The sequence below is a fragment of the Corapipo altera genome, unplaced genomic scaffold (assembly GCF_003945725.1).
Source record: "Corapipo altera isolate COAL_440 unplaced genomic scaffold, ASM394572v1 181b, whole genome shotgun sequence".
NCBI classification, from domain to species: Eukaryota; Metazoa; Chordata; class Aves; order Passeriformes; family Pipridae; genus Corapipo; species Corapipo altera.
The window spans coordinates 429149-450934 of record NW_020884963.1 but is presented as its reverse complement, the minus strand read 5'-3'; the positions used below and the strand labels follow the sequence as shown (position 1 = coordinate 450934).

Here is a 21786-nt window from a genome sequence, read left to right as displayed (position 1 = left end):
CACGGGCGGGGCCCGGCGGGGCGAGGGGGGCGGGGCCCCGCCGCGAGGCATCACGGGAGATGTAGTCCTTGCAGTGCAGACAGCTCAGTGTAATCCCGGTACCGTCCCCGCCCCGCGGACTCCATCCCCCGCCGTGCCTCGCGCGCGCGCGGGGTGGGCGGGGCGGCGAAGAGGGGCGGGGCGGGGCGGGGCGCGCGCAGGGGGGTTGTGGTGGCCCGCGGCGCGCGCACAGCACCGGGCGCAGCCGCCGCCGCCGGAGCCGCCTCAGCCGCAGCAGCGCCCAGACCGCCGCGCCTGCCTGTCCTCCTCTTCCTCCTCCTCCTCCTCCTTCCTTCCTTCCTTCCTTCCTTCTTCCTCCTCCTCCTCCTCCCGGAGCCCGCAGCCTCCTCGCCCCCTTCTTCCCCCCTTCCCGGACCCCGCGAAGATGGTGGACCGCGAGCAGCTGGTGCAGAAGGCCCGGCTGGCCGAGCAAGCCGAGCGATACGACGACATGGCGGCCGCCATGAAGAACGTGAGTCCCGTCCCGCGGCCGTCGGGCTTCCCCCGCTCACACACGCACACACACACACACACACACACACACAGACGCGCACACAGCTCCTCCTCCTCCTGCCGCCCCGCGCCCTCCCCGCGTGGCCCCCGCGGTGGGTGGGGGGGCTCGGGCGGGGGGGGCCGCGGGGGTGTGCGGGCCCCGGCCCCTCGCCCTCCCGACGCCCCCCGCCTGGGTCCCGTTCCCGTTGTCTTTCCCCGCGCAGGGATGCTCTGCTGTTCTCCCGATCTCCCCCCCCCGCCCTAGAGCCCCCCCCCCCCCCGCATCCTCTGCCCTGCACTAGAGCCCCCCATCCAGCGCCCCCGCATCCTGCTCCCTTGTTCTGGGGCTCCTCCCCTAGCCCCCCGCACCCTGCTCCCCTGCCCGAAACACCCCCCATCATCATCTCCCTTGTTCCGGCGTCCCCACCCAGTCCCACATATCCCCCTCTCTCTGCCCTAGAGCCCCCCCTTCATCCTCTCCCGTACTGCGGGGCCCCCTCTCAGCCCCACACATCCCCTTCTCTCTGCCCTAGAGCCCTCCCTTCATCCTCTCCCCTATTCTGGGGCCCCCACCCAGCCCCACACATCTCCCCTCTCTGCCCTAGAGCCTCCTCCCCATTCTCCCCCTGCCCTAAACCCCCATGCATTGCCTCCCCTGCCCCTCTCCCCTGTTTAGCTGCCCCCTGCCCTAGAGCACCCCCACATCATCTTCCCTACCTTAGAACCCCCACGCATTGCCTCCCCTGCCCTGCGGTCCCCCAACATCACCTCCCAGCCCCATCCCCTCTCTCCCCCCACACCAGGCCCCCCTGCCTGCCCCACACATCCTCTCCCATGCCCCCCTCCCTGCCCTGCCCTGGCATGGGGGGGCAGAGGAGCCAGCCCGGGGGTGTGGTGCTCCCTGGGGGGGTCACACCGGCTCGGGTCCCAGCGGGGGGAGGCAGTGGGGGACCCAGCAGGGGGGTGTGGGGGGGTTGTGTTCACACCTCTCCCCGCTGCTAAAATACCTCCCCGTGCATCCCTTCCCACGCGTGGTCATTGGGGCTGGTGTGTGCCCCTGACCCCAGAGATCAGGAGCCCTTTCACTGCCAAAGCCCTTATTTTTACTGCTCTTGGTTGGAGATTTATGAATTGAGTCATGTTGTATTCATTTCACGCTCTTAAAATAAAGACTCTGCATATAGCAGGCTGATCTGATTTGTGACACTGAACGCTCCCCTTCAATACTGACATTTTGACAATATAAGAAGGGAAAAAAAAACATATCTCTGATCTGATCTCGCAAACAAAGCAATCGTGGGAGGCAGGATCAAGTCATTCCAGAAGATTCTGCATTTGTCATATTGCAGAGAGGCTAGACTGGGTGGAGGGAGGGAGGGAGTGCTTTAAAGGGGAAAACTGTTCTTTATGTTTGTCTTCTTAGTCAGGTCTGAACCTTTGCTGGGAGCTGGGGTGTCCTCCCCGGCTGATGAAAAGTGAATGCTGATCTGGGAATGTCGCAGTCTGCCGTGGGTGCAGCTCTGTTTGCCCAGATTGCACCATTTTGTCAATAACCTTGCATTTATCAAACAGACAAAACTGTCACAGCCCGAGCCCAGGGAGGGAGGAGATGTCTTATCAAGGAATGAAATACGGATAATCGGGATGAGATATTATCACATTAAACCAGCCGGGCTGTCCCTCTGCTGCACTGTGGCTTTTATACCATTTTCTGATAGCGGCATCTATTCATTTTAAAGCCAAGCCTGCTGTGTGAGCAGATCCTACAGCTCATTTCCTACGGATAATACAGCCGCCGTGACAAAGCCAGCAGGGATCTGCCTGGGACACACAGCCGTGTTGCAGTGTGAATTTGCCTTACCCTGCTTACCCCGGCTGGCTGTTCGAACCCAAGGCGTTGCTAGCGATCATATATACGATTTTTCCTGCCAGTCCTTACAGGCCCTGGTGAAACAGTAACCCGGGCTAACGCCGCTTATCAGCTGCCGTGTAGTTTGGCCGTAAGGAAACGATTCCCAGCGGGAGCGCTGACGCCTCCCGTCACCGGCAAACAAAAGGCAGAGCTTTGTTCTTCATTCCTGCACCGCGCTGCCCGAACCCCGGCACCCCGGCACGGCCTGTCCGGCGGCGGTGGGCATGTCCCAGCCGGTTATCCCTGTGCCTCCCAGCCCCCAGCCCCGGTTGTGCGGGAGGCTGATGACCTCGCACTCATTTCCGTAGCAACGCCTAGTGATGTCATATGCCATGGTCCAAGCTGCAATGCACCCAGGCGGTAGCAGAGAGCATGCGGGCTGCGTCTAGCGAAGGTGATGCAGAGCCATCCTGCCCTCCAAACCGAGCCCTCTGCCTGCTTCCCTGGCACCCTGCTGAGAAATGAAGGATGGCTCTCCTTTAAAACCTGCCGTGGGAATGGTGGGCATGAAAAAGGCTCGTTTTCCTGCAGCTTGATCTCATGGGTGGTGATGTGGGGCAGCTAAGTGGGTTGTTGAGCCTCAGCCTTGCCTGCTTGGGAGACTGTGCTGAATGCCTGTTTTAATGGTTTGACATGGAAATGGTGTGCTGAGGCTCTTGCTGTCTGCTGATTCATCCAGTGATGTCCTGGTTCACAATATTTTCTCTTAAATAATATTTATATGTAATAAGTTCTAGCTCCTTCCCTCCTGCAAGTGCCAGCTGCCAGTGCTCCTAATTGTCCTACCTGCAGTCATGTTGCTGCTGTGGGAGCAGGATGCTCCTCCAGCCCCCCAAAGGGACAGTTTTACTGTGGGGTCTCAGTAAAACACAACAGATGGTCACATTGCCTACCAGAGGTGTTGCCACAGCTGGGAAGGGTGTGGGGCCAGACCCATTGATCCAGGGTATGGCTGTATGACCTTGGTCACGTCCCTTGTCACCTCAGCGCTGTCTGGGGGTACTGTCACCCCTATAAGGTGTTGGGGGGCAGGAAGGCTCTCTGCTGGTCCCCAGGGTGGTGGTTGTGCCTGCTGGTCAGGCCTTGGCCTTGGTCGCTGGGGTTTCACTGCCTGCAGTGCCAGTGGATGAAGCAAGATGCATTTCTGTCTGGTTCAGCTTCAGGAAGAGCTTTACTGCCTGACCCCATGCCAGAGCTGGGGATCGATATCCATTAGCTGGGGAGACTGGTGCTGCTGGAGGCTTTCCGGAGGTGGAGCCCTGCCAAGCCCCTGGCTGGTGCTGCCTGGGGAGCAGAGCATGTGCCTGCCTGTAGACCTTCAGGGTGGGGGGATGTGCAAGTGAATGAACATGATTACAGTAACTTCTGCAGGAAATAAGTCGCCTTTAAAAAGGGTGAGAGAAGCATTATTACATTGCACCTATGTATGATGTAGGTGTGAGACCGTATGGCAGAGACCTGGGGTCCCCTGTGAGGGGAACACCTCACTTGACTTTGGGGACCCAGCCTCTGCAGAGGGTGATGCTGTGCTGTATGTGAGGACCAGCATCTGTGGTGGATGTGGAGGGGGGAACTCTGGAGATGCCAGAAAGCAGATGGCTGCTCCAAGCTTTAGACACCACAACTCGATGCAGTAAATGGCAGTTGTGGGTGGAGGATGGGGAATTGCAGGCCTTCCCTGGCATGGGGTATGTGGGCTTCTGCCATGTTGGTCACCAGCCAGGCAGGTTATCACCCCCCACATCCAGTGACCAGGTTAGCACAGATAGTGGGGCTTCACACAGGCAGCAGGCTTGCCCTTGGAAAATGGGGTAGTAACACAAACCCATCCTATCTGGAGGGTCCTGCGGGAGTGGAGCAGGGTTGATTAGCTGCTTCTGCTTCGCAGCATAGACAGACAAAAGGGTGAGGTGGAAAGGCTTCTCCAGGAGGAGTGCTGGGCAGACCATCTGTGATGGTGGGAGGGGAGCAAGGAGCACGAGCTGCTGTAGTAGCACTTCCCAGGGGGGCTGGAGAAGGCTTTGGAAAAACCATTTCCAGTGCCGAGGTGAATGTTGCAGTCATTTGATGTCGGCATCGAGTGACTGCATCGATGTTCTTGCCACCGCCCCTCGTGCAGGTGTCTTGAACCCTGCTCAGCCTCCTGGTGCCTCCTGGGTCACCAGTGGAGTGCAATGGTGGTAGGGATTTGAGACAGCACAACTGATGAGCAGGGAGCAGGGCTTTTTTGGGGAGGTCTGCAGGGTCAGGACGGGAGGGTGGCTGTCAGGAGCTCCTGCCCTTCCCACCTTGTAACGCTTCATGGTACATTGGAGAGGTAGCAACGTGCCCTGTACATGACTGCCATGGGCAGTGCATCCATTCTTCAGCAGCTCAAGCTCTTAGAAATTCCTCTTTGAGCTCCTGTTAAGTCCTTATCTATGAGTTTTAGGAAGAGTCACTGACTTATGAGACCACGCTCAAGATTTCTCTTTGTTGGCCACGTGTAACAACCAGGTGTGGATTTGATTAGAAATAGCTCTTCTTGAACTAAACTGTGATGAAGAATGTAGCTGTTGAATCCTGTCTGAGTACATGGAAACAGTAATGCTCTTGGGCAAGGGCTTTCCAAGAGCTCTTGGATGATTTGGTCTTGGCCTATAGATCTGTTGGATGATGTCTAGCCATGAAAGTGCAATAAAGGTTAGTGGGAGTTGTCTTGAATTTTTTTAATTTGAGGTTTTAACCTTTATTGTACTGCTTCTTGTGAGTAAAGATGGCTGGCTCACAGAAGACTCCATTTTTTTGGTACACCAAGTAAGCTCCATAATGCCCATGGATAAGCCCTATCTGCCCAACCTGCATTCACAAGCTGATCCCAAAATTGCTCCCTGGAATAGACTCTGTGGACACTGATGATGTGAACTTGGGCTTGCTAGAAGCTTCAGGAACAGCAGTTTAGGGGCAACCACAGAGCTTCACCTCCGAAAGTGTTTTCTGGATTAAAAACTCTTGTGCCTCTGGAACGTTGTTCTGGGCTTGTCTCATCTGACCTGGATGATGTCTTTGGCATCCTTTTAGCAGTTCTCATGGATGTGCTGGATGGTGCTTGCAGGAGCAGTGAGGGCTATCCAAAAAACTGTTATATATCTGCTGGGATTTGGATTGTGATCAAGGGAGATGAGGAACATGATTCTTCTTCACCTTCTGTGGCTGGTGGAATTAAGATTTTCCTTAATTTGAGGACCCCCACCATATTTTTTCCTCTACCATCTCTTCGCTGTGTATTACTGAACCACTTCATTCTAAGCTCTTCTCTTGTGCCTGGGCCAACAGCATTGGGGCTGGTCAGGAGCATTCTCAGCTTGGCTTTCCAGGTAGGAATAAGAAGTCTCAGCCTTGCAGAGCTTAAGATCGGGATGTGGAGTAAGAGCAACATAATGATCCCCAGTAGCCTATTGGGAGGCCTAGGCTGGGCCAGGGCTTTGTTCCCAGGCTGGTGAGTGACCCCAAGGTGACAATCCTAAGGAAAAGGATTTTTCAGAGCCTGATATTTCTACTATCTCTGCAGAGTCTGTAATTAGGAATGGAGCTGTGACTCTTGAGGATACAAGGAGAAACATGGCTCAGGGTGCAGCTGATGGAACAGGGACTGGAGAGGAGAGTGGTAGCCATGACTTGACATCTGGGGAAACCTCCACGGAGGGTGACACATCTGGCAGGGTCCAAGGCACCAGTTCTATGACTGAGCTCTTCAGCTTCTATTTGGAGCAGCTTCATGCCAAGTAAACCACGTGCAAACAAATGCACAGAAGTTGTATGTATATATTTAGGAAAAATAAAGAATCCAAGCTTTTGTGTGTCCAACTGCCAGTGCTTGAGTAACCAGCTGCTTCTTGGGAGGTGGCTTTGTCTGAGCTCAGACATGTCCTTGGCTGTGGAGCGCTGCTGGACTTGTTGGTGCTGCTCCTCTCCCTTGGCAGAGGTGAGTCGGGAGCTCAATTCCAGTTTGGTAGGGAAGAGCAAAGAGGACTGTCAGACTGGTTCAGACTAGAGCTGGCTGCTTGGTGTGTCCCAGCCAGACTGCTCAGGGGCAGGTATGGAGGAAGAGGCATTGGAAAATGCCTACAGTGTGACCCGAGGGAGCCTTTCCTCAGGTGAGTCGATGCCTGGGGCATTTAGGGCTCTGCCTTGTGCTGTTCTACCCAGTTCTACCTCCTGAGCTGTGACTGACAGCGAAACATGAGTGCATATTGGAATAACTGCAGTACAAAGCACAGTGGAACAGGATTTGCCTGGCTTCTCAAGCACTTCTCCAGTCTTGGTGGGATACAGGCATCATCTTCCACCTCACTGTGGCAAAGCTGTGATGTGGGGCTGAGGTAGCTGATGCACCCTTGATGCTTCCAGGTGTTCTATGCTTCAGTGCTCTGCAGCCCAAGACAGCTTTTTCTGAAGCTAATGCTGTTACAAGCATTCCCATGCTAACTGCTTTGGAGCCAGCTTAGACCTTCCTTCCTTCGCTGGCCAGGCCTTTGTCATTTCTTTCTGGGAGGCTGAAAGCCTTCAACAACTTCTGTTCTTTACTGGAAAGGTAACTAACCTAACTAGTCCTTGGCTGAAGTCTCACTCCCTCCTGTTAGAGTCACATGACTGCAGAGAAATGGCAACTGCCATTTTTGGAAAATGGCAACTGCCATTCAGTTCATGGCAACTGCCTTGTCTGGAAAGCAAAAATTGAGTGAAAACAGTAGTATTTAGTCCATTCTCTTAGTGATGGTCACCACTGGAAGGCAATAGCTTGGAAATCAGCTAAAGCAAAGGGAAGTAGTTGTGGACTTGTCACTGTGCTGGTGAAGGTACAGTGGCTTTGTCTTTCAGCCTCTGAAACCTTGACTTGAGAAGCTGTTCAGATAAATGGCTGTGGTTCGCTTCCTGCTGGTGGTACTGAGATAAAAAGCGCTGCCAGGCTCTGCCTGCGCTCCTGATGGTGCAGCTTTTGGTCACTGCAGGTGGGGACACTCTTCTTTCCCCATGGAGACAAAATGGCTTTGTGGGAATGCAGCCCACGGCTTGCAGAGTGCTGTCTGAGGGCACCGAGCATTCGCTCACGGGGGGATGGAGGACCCTGTGAGGGAGCACAGTGGTGAAAACGTGGGCTGTGCATCAGCACTGCTGAGGTCCCTCCTGCTCTCTGCTGCTGCAACCTCCCACCTCCCCACATCCCTTTGGGCAGCTATAGGGGCCTTGGTCTGGAGCAAGCAGGAAAGGGGAAGGATGTGGACCCACAACCAGCTGACTGTGGGGTTTGTGTGACTGGGTGGTGTGTCAGCTGCACACAGACAGTGCTGCCACAGCCAGCTTTCTCATATTTCTTCCCCTGGCTGCTTGATGTTATGAGCAAAGTCCCTCCTCCCATCCTAAAATGCAGGAAAATGGGGACAAAATGACTTTCATTCTGCTCTTTGGGCTTGACTCCTCGCTCCAGAGTCCAGATGTCAAAATGCTGGATTCCCACCCCTGGCTCTGGGGGAGGAGCTTGGCAGCAGGACGGCTTTGTCCGGCTTCTGGGAGTGCACAATGACAGCCAGCCCGAGCTCCTGCATCTCTCCAGCCTCTCCAGTGGGCTGAAGCCCTGGGAGCTGCTGGGGCTTGATCTTCACCTTGGTTGCAGTGCTGGTTTACTTGGTGGGGTCTGGAAACACTGGAAATAGTAAATTCTGGAAAATGGAGCTGAAATGATGAGACAGCAATCCTCGGGCTGCAGGGAACACTGACAAGACTGTCTCAAAAGCAAAGCCTTCATGTAACTGGCGAAACAAAAGCCTTTGTCTGCCTGTTTAAGGGCAAACTTCCCCCAGTGTCAGGTTTTTCTGTTCTAACCCAGATGTAGTCACATCTTGGGCATAACCCAGCACATGCTCAGTTAGGTATTAAACAAACCTGATTTTTGGTCCCAAGCTACTGATCTAGTGACGAAGGGTAGTGCATTAGTTAATAGCAGTAGGAGAGTAACTAGAGAACATGTCGCTGATGATGGCGTGAGATTCCCTTAAAGTGATCCCCAGATTAGGGATTAGAGTACTTAATGTTTTTCTTCTATAAAGGAGATGTTGGAATTGAGTCTGTCTATGGGTGTTTGAGGCAGCTGCACTTGGACGAGTCTGCAGGGACTCCAAGTACAAACCATTCCTTAATTGTTTGCAAATTCCCTCTGATCTTGCTGGATGGGTTGGCTTGCTTGGGACGTATCTTTGCTTACGTACCAGGCAAAGCTACGTGGCATGTCACTGTGCTTCTGATTCCTCTCTGAGAGTTTGAGCCTGGTTTCAGCAAGGCTCTAGGAAAACATCAGTGAGAAGACTCGGCTTCAGTGCTAATGAGGCTGCTGATGGACACGTTGTTTGGACAGTTGTGGTGCTCAGGAGCATGAAGTTTATTAATAGTAGGTGGAGAAGCTGTTGCTGTGCCGTGTGCTAACAGACATGCTCGACAATTGCTGTGGGAGATCTCTACTTGTAAAAGACTAATGCTTAGTATTCAGCAGTGAATGAGAACTTGGGGAAGATTAACAGCCTTTGATTTACACCCAGCTGGGGCAGGCGTTGGAGCTTTGCCTGTTTATGCTGTTGGGCTTTGTTACGTGGGATGAATATTTCATTACCTTGAAGGTGGGAGCTTGGCTTCTTGCATTTGGTGGTGTCAAGACGTCCACGCCCAAGGGGGTTCTGTCACCTGTGATGAACTGAGATCAAATCTGTGGTGTGGTAGTCCCTTGGGCTTCAAAAGAGGGCTGGGAGGAGATGGCTGGAGCCAGGCAAGGGTAGTTAAACCCACAGTTGGAACTAGGATAGTAAAGTGACCCTCCTTGTAATTTAAAATTGGCTGCAGTGCTCCAAAAAGTTGCCAGAGCAAAAACTTGACTATCTTCTGTTCTGCAAGTTCATTTAAGAAATTAAATAAAATCGTCTTTGGTAGTGGTGTGTAAGATCAAGCCTGAAATCCCTGAAGCAGTGGGAGGGTAAGGCACATCTGGAGGGATAATCACCTTACTCATGGAGGCAGAAATCAAACCTGTCATGGAGCTGGCATGCTGGAGTCCACCTGGGTGTTCTGGGAATTCTCTTGCTTAATCTGGCAAAACACATTTGAGACACCAAGGAACTGCTGGATCTGCAGACCAAGAAGACCTAGAGCAAAAATCTTGTGAGGGTTTTTTATTAATATTTCCAGAACCCTACCTTGATGTGCAACAAGCAGAAGTTCACAAAGTGTTTGGGGCAGTGACAGAGTGGTTAAAAATGGATGTGGTCACTGCAGGGAGTTTTGCATGGCTGCAGCTTCTCCCATTTCACCCTTTGGAGCAGCAGCTTGCAGCTGCCATGGCAGAAGTGGCTCTGCCATGCCAGCAGCCAGGAATTGCCAGGTTCGTCCTGCTCCAGCAGACTTTGGGAGCAGACCTTCCCAGCAGCCAGAACTTGCTCTCAACCTTTCTGAGATTGTCCTGTCCATGACCCCTCATCTCTCCTTTCTCTGCTTGGCTCAACTGAGTAGAGATCATGGGCACAGCATAACGCTGTCATTTTTCGAGCCCCTGATTAAGGACCAGCCCTGGCACTTGACTCTGCAGGGAGGATTTGATGATCTGGTGGCAGGATTCTTCCTGCCTGGCAGTGGGGCTGGAGGTGAGCAGGAGAGCCCTAAGATCTGAGCCAGATTAGTACTCTTAGAAGCTGTGAGGTAAATCTTTAAGCAGCTCATGCTCCCAACAGCACTAAACACCCTTCCCACATGAAACTTGGTGCATTTATCTAGAGTGTCCCTGCTTATGTGCTGGAGTCCCTGGAGTTCTGTCTAGCTTGGGTTGTTTTGTCATAAATTGGAGGGGATAAAAAAAAGTCTCTGTGTTGACCAAGTCTTAAGACTCTAGAAATGACCAGTGGCCATCCCATGGATGGCTGCTTCAGCTCAAAAGCCTGTGAGTAGATGGACTCTTCTGAGGAATAATGCTCCAATGGAAATTTAAAAAAAAAAAAAAATCAAGTCTTTAAACTTGTACAGAAATGCTGCTGAGGAAGGAGCTGCAGTTACTCTTGAAGAGCCCTTCAGCTCACACCTGGAGAAGTTTGATGCAGCCCAGAAGAGCCTATAGCAACCATGAATTGCCATTCTCCTTCCAAAGGGATCACTGGATCAACTCTGAGCTTGGGTGTGCTTCAAGGGCACATCCAGGCTCTCAAGCCAGTGGTGTGCAAAGTCCTGGTCTTCCATGTGCTTTGCAGAAAGCTTGGAGAAAAGGCCTGTCAGCAGGGGACGGAGCAGCTAATCCAAGGCAGGAGAACTCCCCATGTTGCTGGATGATGGAGAAGGGTGATGGTGATCCTGGGCTGCTGCTGAGGCGCTCGCAGAAACCCAGCAGTGGGCAGATGATGCTTGCCAGCCTGCCATATCCCGGGGAAGGAATAGCTTGGCATCCCTTCTGTTGCTTTGTAGTTAGCAGGCAAAGGTGCTGGTATCCCATCTGCTGGAGACCGTGTGATGAGCCCTTGAGTGACAGTCCTCTGAAGTGCTGGGACTGATGTGGTTGGACTTGCTGCTCTCTCCATCTGGTGGCTGGAAGGCACTAGGCCAACGGAGGTAGATTATTTTTCCTGAGAGTTTTTAATAAGTACAAGGCAGGTAGTGGCAGCAAGATGGTGAAACAAGTTGTCCTACAGCCAGTTTTCATCTTGTTTAATAGCCTGTCACTAAGGCTAACAAGAATCGGGGTGTTAATAAGGAAGACAAGAAAACTTGGGCATAATTCCTTCCTGGCTCAAAAAGCACACACTGGCTAGAGGAGCAGCTCCTGTGCAGTGCTAACTCAGAAATGGTTTGTGGCTCCACACTTTACATGACCCTGGGAGGCCAGGATTGTTCCTTCCAGTTGGTTATTGGGATGTGTCTGGGCTGGTCTTTGTCAACAATAGCCATGGCAGATTGCAGGGTCTAGGAATGTGCCTGGAAGGCAGGCGGATGCTCCCTCTGTGGTTGCCTTATCTCAGAAGCTGCAGATGAAGTCGGTGAGGCAAATCAATGGCACCCAGGTGTTCTGCAGCAGGAGAAACCGGAGCCGTTAGACCGAATGCTGGGACTGCAGCGCTGCAGATAAGGGCTGGTACACGAAATGCTGCTGCCAAACAGAATAGGGCAGCTCAGAGCTCTGCTGCTCTCACTGGTTTTCTCACCTTGACTCCCTTTGACCTTTTATGTGCAGAAATGACCCAAGTAGTTGAAACTTGCTTTTTTTCTCTAGCTGAAATCCATCACGGCCACACTGAAACTGGAGTAGGAGGAGTGCAGGCCCCAAGGACTGATCAAGCCTGAGTGCAGTGTGATGACATTCACCTTGTCTTAAGTAGCTGTTAAGCTATAGAGGCCAATGAAATAAATGAGCTCTTGGTTTTCATGTCTCCCAGTTTGAAGACTTTGCCTTGGGTGGTTCAAAGTCGCCTTAAGTAATAAAGGCTACAGAGTGGGATGAAAGCCACTGTTAACTGTAGGAATATGCAGAAATCCTAATCAGTGTCTGGGGTGCCTGAGTAGCCTCTGAGATCCAGTTGGGCTACAAGCACCAAACAGTCTCTGCAGACACTGGTCCTTGAGGCGCCGGGAGCAATTTGAAATGTGGCAGAACCATCCCATTGCCGTCAGCCACTGCCCTGTGATGGGAGCTGGCCCAGCCAGCTTGAAAAATGGGAACTAACAGGTGATTATTCATAGTGAAACAGGCAATGGAGAAGGCAGTGGGGAACTTGTGTCTGCCCACAGCCTGCGTGTGCTTGTCTGGGATGAGAGGAAGGGTTCAACCTACAGCCCAAAATCCCCCGTGTCATGCTGAGATAAAACACGAGCAGAGAGGACAGTGGAAGGGGCCAGCAAGGAGAGAAGCAGTTACGGTGTGACTTCCACTTTGGAAGTACGACATGGGGGCGAAGGCTGGGCAGCAGGGGAAAAGAACCCAAACCAATCTGGCAAGATTTTAGATTTAGGTCTAGTTTAACACACGCCTACTTTGCCAAAGTAGGACAGTGCTTAAGAAAAGCATCTTTCTGAGTGCTGCGATGGTGTCGCAGGACAGCGCGCGGGGAGAGGCTGTTCTTGACAAGGTTGTGCAACATCGAGTCGTGACTGTCATCAAGACACAGGGTAATGGTGTCATTTTGATGTGCTTGAGGGCAGCCACTTCTTCAGAAGTTAGAGGGAGCTGGGGACAGAAAAACCAGGTGGCGTCTCTTGGCACATCCTTCCAGAATGACAGCACTTGGGCTGCTGGAAGTGGGCATGTCAGAGAATCATTAGGGTTAGATAAGACCTGCAAGATCACCAAGTCCAACCTTTAAGCAATCCCCACCTTGTCAACTAGGCCAGAGCACTGAGTGCCACATCCAGTTGTTTCTTGAACATCTCCAGGGATGGTGATTCCACCACCTCCCTGGGCAGCCCATTCCAATGCCTGGCAGCCCTTCCAGTGAAGAAATTCTTCCCGTGTCCAACCTGAGCCTCCCCTGGCACAACCTGAGGCTGTGTCCTGTTGTCCTTGCAGATGGGTGTTGAGGTCCCATTATGAGACAGCAGCTAGAGATGAGGGGGTAGATAGTGTGGCTGCAGGTCATGAGTATTTATGTGCTGTTTGAGCCTGAAGGGGTTGCCTTCTGGTTGTTCCAATTGCCAGTGGCTTCAGATAAAGTAAGAGTTTTGGTGGTAGGACTAGACCAGAACATTGTTTCAAAAGCACATTTGTGTTCTAAAAAACAAAACAGAAAGGGGACCTTCAGGCCCCGCTTCAGAGTGACTAATGAGCTGCACGTGGAGGAAAACAAGGTACTTGCTGGGGTTTGTGTGGGGAGATAACAGACTTAATTACATGGTGCAGGAGCTGTAGATAGAAGAGAGGAAACACGAGTGCTGAGGAGGAGATGGATGTTGTGTATCCTGGTAGGAGAGGAGCTCTGGTGATGTTTAAAAGCTGTTCTCAGTGAACAGTTTGAGATTCTCATGATAGTCTGTCTCTCTCCAGGAAAGCTTGGCTCCTTTGTAGGTGTGTGATGTCTTCAGGGACTGGGGATCAGAAAAGCAAGTGTTGATGATTATAACATGGATTGAACTGTCAGATGTTGATGGTATTCTCCAGGGAAGCATCTCTGGGTCCGCTCAGCTTGCTGTGGTGTTTGCTTTAAGATAAGACATCAAAGCTAGGCAGGAGCCATAAATGGGTGGGCACTTAATTATCAAACTAAGTGAAAAGTGCTTAAGGATAAACAGGTAGAACTCAGTCCTGCAATGGATCTCCATGGCAGCCGCTGAAGGGTCCTCAGAAATGATCATTTCATGTTGTACTCACACCTACTGATGCATGGTGAGGAGTGGAGGATGGGAGTCCTGGAATAAGCCCTGTAAGCAAACTAACCTGCTGCTGGCTGGGAGCAAGCCTTCCCTGTGGGTCTCACAAAGGCCTGCTAATTAAGATGCTTCTGGAAAGAAGGTGCAGTAGGACCAACCCTTGGGCTTTTGGAGTTCACGTACCTTGACATTAGGGGCAGGTAAAGCTGTGCTTGCTCCCTGGCTTCTCTACATGAGGCTGAGCTTTCCCTGGCTGCAATGTGATCCTTGGGCATGCCGGGAGCCTGCCAGGTTTTGGGCAGAGCGCTGAGTCAGAGCTCCAGCTGGAGTGGAGAAGTCAGGAAAGCCTTTTCCGAGACGGTGCCGCCTCTGCAGTGCTTTGTTGCAAATCAGAGGGCTCGGATTTGTACAAACCTCTGGACTCCCAAGCAGCAGAAATGTTAAATTTCCAGTAGTTTTTGTCCAACAGGAACTGTTGGAGTTTCCATGTGGCTTTAGGGCACTTGAGTCTTGGTGGTGCAGACGCTGTGCCATCAAAGGCTGCGGGAACTGGTGAGACTGGAACTGGCAGTGTCCTCAAGCTCGGTGGTGGAACGTGCCTCCCAGCCAAAGCAGGCAGTGTGGACTGCTCCATGCCAAGCTCCCTGTGCTCCCTGGCCAGGTGTCTTTGTGCAGTGTGTGAAAGGTCAGGCTCCTGGCACTTGTGTTTTCCTTTTTTTTTTTTTTTTTCCTGTTCCAAGATAGCTAAGAGACTTTCCCCTATCAAGTTTCCAGCATGTGGATTAGCTCTTTGTGCTTGGCCGTTTATGCCACATCCAGGGCTTGACTCCGTTTCAGCCACATGCATCTCTTACCCTCTCTCCCCAGTCTCCAGGGGCACAAGGGTGAGATGAGGCTGGACAGTTACTGAGATTTGTGAAGCGAGTTCTGTTGTTCAGGGAAGTAAAACTCCAAACTGACTGAGCTTCCCAGAGAGCAGGTAGACCTCCAGCTAGAGGCTCATGGCTCTGTGTTCCTGCCAAGCCCTCCTATGCCAAAGTGAGATCTTCCTTTGGCTATTTGAAGTCTCTGACTCCATGTAACAGTGCTGGGAATGGCATCAGGGGACCTGATCAGGGTACTGCCCTTCTTAAGGGAAGTGAGACCTCTCCAGGGTCTGAGTTAAGAAGGGGGAGGGTTCTGCTCTGCAGAAGGGCTTGTAACATGACTGCTGCAGTGTGATCCAGGCCTGATGCAGGGTGTTGCCTTATTGATGTTAATCAGAGGTGTTTCAGTGTAATACTATAAATTCAGTACATTGAGCCTGCTGTTAAGCCTGTGGCTTGACTGAACTCATTTTGTGTTGGTATCCTGCTGTGAAAGAAGAAAATCAGCTTTGAAGAGGTGGCAGCAGCTCTGGTCAGACAGAAGGCAGGGATGTCCTCAAAGGCAGCTGAACTTGGGATACATCTTTTCCACCTTCCACTGACTGATAAGGCAGCTAATAAGGCAGCTAAGTGTACCCTGCTGTCCAATATCTTGCGTCCTGGGCATCTTGCATTTTCTTCCTGCTGGGAATGCAAGTGCCAGATGGTTTTCTGTTCTTCCTCCCTCAGCTCAGTCACAGACTGAAATGTGTGGGACTGCAGCCTCTTCCCTTCCCTCTCCTAGTGCTGAGGGATGCAGTCCCTGTCCCCACCTGTGTTACACCTTGGCCATGTCTCTGCAGTGCTCCTTCCTGGGAGCCTGGGTACCATTAGGAAGCTGTGACATGGTTAACGAGGCTCCCTTTCTGCTTTTGCAAGTTCCCTGTGAGCTCCCTGGAGGAATCTGCTGTCTCCACAGGTGTACCTTCCATCTGTCAGCCAGTTTGTTGAAAGGATTTTGACAGGCAACTTTCCTCCGTAATCCTTAATAGCTTCAAATTTAAAATGTTTATGGCAAAGCTAATCCCACGAAACTCCCTGTAGTTTTAATAAATCTATCCTCCAGCAAGACTCTTCTGGTGAGAGGAGGTAAATCTGCTTCTTCCTACAGTGATACATATCTGCAGATGTGGCTGTGGGGCAGCTTTAAATCACCTACTTGGTCCTCACTTAAAAACTGGTATCTCTGCTCAGGGAGCACCTTGCTAAAAGCAAGACCTCATGGGGTTATCCACCTCCACAACTTCTGTCAGGACTGAAAACTGTTGGAATCAGTGAGTCTCTTGTATGGCTGGGCACTCCATTTACAGCTGGAAGGCAAGAGAATAACTCAGGCTGGGATTCCTGGATGTTCCTAGGCCCAAATCCCTCACTCAAAGCAGGACATCTTAGGTGGGGAGAAGACCCTGAGTATCCCAATCAAGCTTTGAATATCTCCAAGGACAGACAATCCATAGGCTCTGGGGCAGGGGGACACCTTTTTTGTGCTCCAATGTCTTCCAAAGATGGCTTTAACCTCAGAGGATCTCTAATGTGTGTTTGTGCAGGTGTCACTCAGGGGAAAGAATGAAGGGAGTCATTCTGTAAAAATGCAGATCTCTAGAGACCTCTGCCCTCGCAGCACCAGGCAGGCTGGGGACAGTGTCTGAGTGACCTGCCATGGGTATTTCAGTTGTGGTCAGGCCTCAGTGCAGGAGCAGCATATCCCAGGGATCCCAGGGCTGTGTGGTTAAACAGCTGTCGTTAGCCTGGCTGGAAGAGGGAGGGTGAGGGTTATTCTGGCACAGGGAGCTGCTGGATGGCCCGGGCATCGCTGCCCTGCTTACTTTGGGCGGGAACGCTGGGAGCTGCCTTGGCACTCTGCCCTGTGCCCCTTGTCCTGTGCTGCTGGAGACTGCTGATAGTCACAGGAGATCCTGTCCTTGTTAACATGACACCCATTTAATTTCCCCCATCCCTCTGTCACCTTCTACCCTTGAGCAGAAGCAGTTGTGCTGGTTTGCGCTGTAAGACCCTCTTCCATACAGAAAGGGGCTGTTTGCTGTTCCCCTGCCAGGCTGTGGAGTAACACAGGTCCAAACAACAGCAGGGGTGGGAGTGGAGGCTCTTCTTGCTGCCTCTGCCTTGAGGAAAGAAGTAGACAGGGTCCAGATCAGAGACTCTGCTTGCTGTGGGGAAAATGAAAGCTTAGCTGTAGCCTGGTTTTGGGCGGAGACATCAGCCAGAGCATGGCTGAAGAGCTGCAGGGAGAGTGAACGTTGTTGGAATGAGCAGGTCAATACTCTGTGAGCAAGTGTGAGTCATTCCAGGCCACTCAAGTGAGGTCCTGGGCTGGGCCATCTTCCACCTTCCAGCAGAAGCTGTTGGCCTGCTGATCCCCACCATAAACATGGTTATCTGGGTCCAGAGCAAACCTTGTCCTTACAGATCCTTGTGAGAGTGACTCAGTATTTGCAGAAGCCTTTCACATCCAATCCATTACCTAATCCCTGAGTGCTGTGAGGAGGCTCACAGGTTCCTGCTGCGCTGGCTGGCTTCCCAAGTGGCCGTGCCCAGGGTGTGGATGTGGTGGGGCAGTGTGCTCCCAGGGCATGGGGATAACAGCCATGCCCAGGCTCAAAGTGCCATTTGGCAGCTGAAACCATCCCAGTGGAACTGTTGTTGTGTCCTGTCTGCTCCAGGGGTGCAGAGACCCACACAGAGGGCTCAGAGTCAAGGGGGATGTGAGCCCTTCCTGCCCGTGAGGCAGGGCCATGAGGCACTTGTCCAGAGGTGCTGCCCAGATGGCTCCACTCCAGTGTTGTGGGAGCTGGAATGGGATTATTGTGATACCAGGTGTGATGCTTCTGAGGTAACTGAGATCACTCTGTGCTGTCGTCTCCGTAATCCGTCTGTTGTCACAGCAGGTGAGGCAGGTGACGCTGTGCATTAACACTGTAACCTCAGTGAGGAAAATCCCACCTGGGAAGGATGTACCCTCGCCATGTGAGCTCTTATGTCCGAGGCAGCTGTAATTGTACCATCTATACATTCTTTGGGTGTCCTGGAAACATGGCCTGTGCTCATGGGAGGTGGAAGAGGTGAACACCCCATAGCTCTGGTGGTGTCAGTCCATGTGGCTGTCTCGTAACCCTGGACCATCTTCTCCCTCTTGCTTTGACTGTCCCTCTCACCACATCACAGAGCCCAACTCTCCTCCTACAGATGAAAGGCATCTCTTTCCTAGAAGATTTTTCTCATTCTGGAAAATGCCTGATGGACAATACTTCAAAATGAACCCACTCTCCTTTTTCATGGGGGACTGAACCCACGGCGTGATTTCCCATCTGCCTCCCGCTGCAATGGGAGCAGATACTGGATGACAGAGCAGGACTTTGCAAGCCAGCTGCCTCCTGCCTCTCACTAGAGACTCACAGGAGCACCCAAGCAAGTGATGGGAGTGTCAAGTGACTGGGGCTTAACCCGAGTGTCTCTCTTGTCTCTCCCTCTCTCCATGCAGGTGACGGAGCTGAACGAGCCCCTGTCCAACGAAGAGAGGAACCTGCTGTCCGTGGCCTACAAGAACGTGGTGGGGGCACGGCGCTCCTCCTGGCGAGTAATCAGCAGCATCGAGCAGAAGACCTCTGCCGATGGGAACGAGAAGAAGATCGAGATGGTCCGTGCCTACCGCGAGAAGATCGAGAAGGAGTTGGAAGCAGTGTGCCAGGATGTGCTGAGCCTGCTGGACAACTACCTGATCAAGAACTGCAGCGAGACGCAGTACGAGAGCAAAGTCTTCTACCTGAAGATGAAAGGGGACTATTATCGCTACCTGGCCGAGGTGGCCACCGGGGAGAAGAGGGCGACCGTGGTGGAGTCCTCGGAGAAGGCCTATAGCGAAGCCCATGAGATCAGCAAGGAGCACATGCAGCCCACCCACCCCATCCGGCTTGGGCTGGCGCTTAACTACTCCGTTTTCTACTACGAGATCCAGAACGCGCCGGAGCAGGCCTGTCACCTGGCCAAGACGGCCTTCGACGACGCCATTGCCGAGCTGGACACCCTCAACGAGGACTCCTACAAGGACTCAACGCTCATCATGCAGCTCCTCCGCGACAACCTAACGCTCTGGACGAGCGATCAGCAAGACGATGACGGCGGAGAAGGCAACAACTAGACCCCCCGATGGACTGGCAGCCGCACGCTGATGCTAACTACTGCAGTCTTTATTTTTTTCCCACGAGTGGGGGGGGGTCAGGGGTGGGGGAGGGAAAGGGAGGGGACACCTTCCCAGGGAGGCCCCCCACAACCTGTCTTTGATTGCCTCGTTGACATTTTTGCCAAAACACCACTAGTGGAAGTCAGGCTGGCTGTGCTGGTATGGAATAGCAGCCTCACTGGCATATGGACTGTTCTGTAGATTATTAATACAAGTGGAGCTGTCTTTAATTTAACTTTATTGCTAGAAATAAAAGGGTTTTAAGACGAATTCGCGTGGATGGAATGGCCCTCGTTTTTAAGGAAAGCAACGCAAAAACATTAAAAAAAAAAAAGACAAAAACAAAACAAACAAAACACAAAAAAAAAAAAAAAAAAAAAAAGGGAGTTCTGTGGTTCCAGTAAGGCTTCGTGCGTTTGTTTCCGCAGTCCAGGTGCCGTGTGTGTCCGCACCACGTCACGGGGCGTCTCTCTGCAGCGCTCTGCCCGCCAGGGCACAGCCTCAAATCCCCAAATTGAGAAGGAATTAAAAATAAAACCAACAAAACCAAACAATTTGGGGCTCACAAAGCCCCGGGATTTAGGCCATCCAATCTTTTTCTTTTTTTTTTTTTTTTTTTTTTTTTTTTTTTTTTTTTTCCTCCTGTTAAGATATTTATTAGGGTAGCTTACAGTATTAACACTAAATTGCAGTTTACAGTGTTTCTACATTACAGCCATATGACATCAAGCCTTTGATTGTCTTGTTTTTCTTTCTTTTGCTAGTTCTTTTGGCTTGCCTTCCTGAGCAGTCCTGGCCTGTGGACTGGCTTTAGCTATTCTGTGTCGCCCAAGGCAAGAAGATCGCCCGCCCGAGGAACATCAAAGCTGCTCTAGTTTTTTGGTCAACAGCTTAACAGGTGCTTGGCTAGCGGCTGTTTCAACTATTTTAAGTCCACAGCAAAAGGTTTAAGAACTTAATTAGACAAGGGGGAAGTGTTTAAACTTAAAGAAAAAAATGCCACTTAAATAAAAAAAAAAATAATAAAAAAAAAAATTAAAAAAAAATGAGCATTCAGGTCTGTATGTCATGTACTGTGTTTGGTATTTCAAAAGACCATCCTGGTTTAAGGTGCCACAGCTGCTTCCTCAGGGATTGCACTGCCATTTCACTCTGCCTGACTTTCTCCCACTGTACCATGAGGTTTGTCAGCAGATCTCCAGCACCCAGGCTCCCTTGTTTGTCACCAGGGAAGCCAGGTGCGTTTTCCTTTCTCCTGGGGAAGCTTGTGGTGTAATGAGTGAACTTCAGGAGCTTAGAAACTAATTTGGTAGAGAAATTCCTCAAGAGGAAGAGCTACAATCATAGACATTTCTATCCACCATCGGGAGCCCAGGAACTTAGTTCTCTTCTTAGCAAAATCTTTTCCAAGTCTGTCTGATCTGGCTGGGGGTGGGGGACGGGGCATCTGAGTTGCTTAGCAGGTAATATTTACCCCATTTTGAGTAAGTTTAGCTTTGATTTTGATTTTCCCATGGTTGTTGGAGGTTCACTGCTGCTCTCTGGCTCGCAGAGCGCTGCGCCCTGCGGCGCTTCTCCCAACGCTGTGCAGTGAGAGGAAACCGCACTCGTGCTTTTATTCTTTATTAAATAGTGGTCTGATTTTGGAAACAGGCTTTCATTGTCCCTTTGAGAGTCAGCCCGACACGGCGTCGTGGTGTGGCACACACGGCACAGCCGCTCCTGCTGCTCCTGCTGCCGGGGTGTGCGGGGGGGACGCGGCTCCGGCTCCCTCCCCGCTGTCCGGCTCCCCGGGGAGCGAGCGGGGCCAGGCCGTGCTCAGCCCCCGGACACTGCCCCGGTGGTGCTGGAATAGCTTTTTCTGGCCGGGATTCATCCACCCAAAGTCAGGCCCAGGCGCTTTGCAGGGATTTGGGGTGCAGCATCCCGCGGCGAGGGGCCCGCGGTGCCAGTGCGTGCCGGGACCGGGAGATGCTTTAGGCTTCTTACCTCCCTCTCATCAACCCCCGTGTCCCGTGAGCAGTGTTGTCCCAGCTGTACAATTTGGAAGTGATTTACTGGAATTACAAAACCTATCTTCTTTTTTTTTTTTTTTTTTAAATTACTACTCTTTTTGGCTTTTGCTCTGGCTGCTTTAGGAAACTTATGCAGGAGAGATGGCACAAGAGGGCTAAAAACGGAGTGGGGGTCAGGGACTTGATTTTTAAGCAGCTTGAATGGTTTCTTTCATTTTTTAAGAGATGCACTTGCCTATGATACTGTCTCTCCAGTGAAATGATTACTGCTCCATTACTCTATTGATACAATATTGTGCATGCTAGTGTCGTATTTCTATACAGTAGCTTGAAATTTATTAACTTATACTGTAGATGTTATGTATTCCTATGACAAAATAGTCTTCAAAAATTTTCTAAAGTTTTTTAATTTATTTTTCTTTCCTTTTTTTTTTTCGGGGGTAAAGTTTGCTCTACCAAATAGTGATCGTAACAAACTGATCTGTTATGGATGTTGCTATAGTGACATGCAATTATATATGATTTTGTTTTTAAAAAGGAAAAAAAAAAAGCAAAAGAAAACACCAGTGTTAGCTTAATCTTAATGTCTGGTGTTCGTCATGGTGAAATTATAACTATTACAGTGTAGGAGAACAATGACTGTGTTCTTTGAATGAGCCTTTGTTTGTGCTTTTTGTCATGTTATGCAGTGAACTATTTTTAAGGTCTAATCAGTGATTATTTTTCCAACTCCGTGTTTCTGTAAGGAATTATTTCACACACGGACCATTCTTAGCAGTTTTTCCTCAGTGATGGAATATCATGAATGTGAGTCATTATGTAGCCGTCGTACATTGAGCAAATAAACTTACAGATCTGACGTCA

The 21786-nt window shown here is 51.4% G+C and overlaps 1 protein-coding gene across 1 annotated transcript; it reads left to right on the top strand.

The window, feature by feature from the left end:
- Positions 1-204: 204 nt before the first annotated feature.
- YWHAG (tyrosine 3-monooxygenase/tryptophan 5-monooxygenase activation protein gamma) lies at positions 205-21786 on the top strand. Its single transcript, XM_027664410.1, has 2 exons — positions 205-511; positions 18209-21786. The coding sequence occupies exons 1-2, from the start codon at positions 425-427 to the stop codon at positions 18863-18865; spliced, it is 744 nt and encodes a 247-aa protein (XP_027520211.1). The 5' UTR covers positions 205-424; the 3' UTR covers positions 18866-21786.

Excerpts from the sequence above, each read along its gene's own strand:
- YWHAG (XM_027664410.1), top strand. The coding sequence starts at position 425 with ATGGTGGACCGCGAGCAGCTGGTGCAGAAGGCCCGGCTGGCCGAGCAA. Across the intron at positions 512-18,208 it reads TGGCGGCCGCCATGAAGAAC|GTGACGGAGCTGAACGAGCC; the intron begins GTGAGTCCCGTC and ends CTCTCCATGCAG.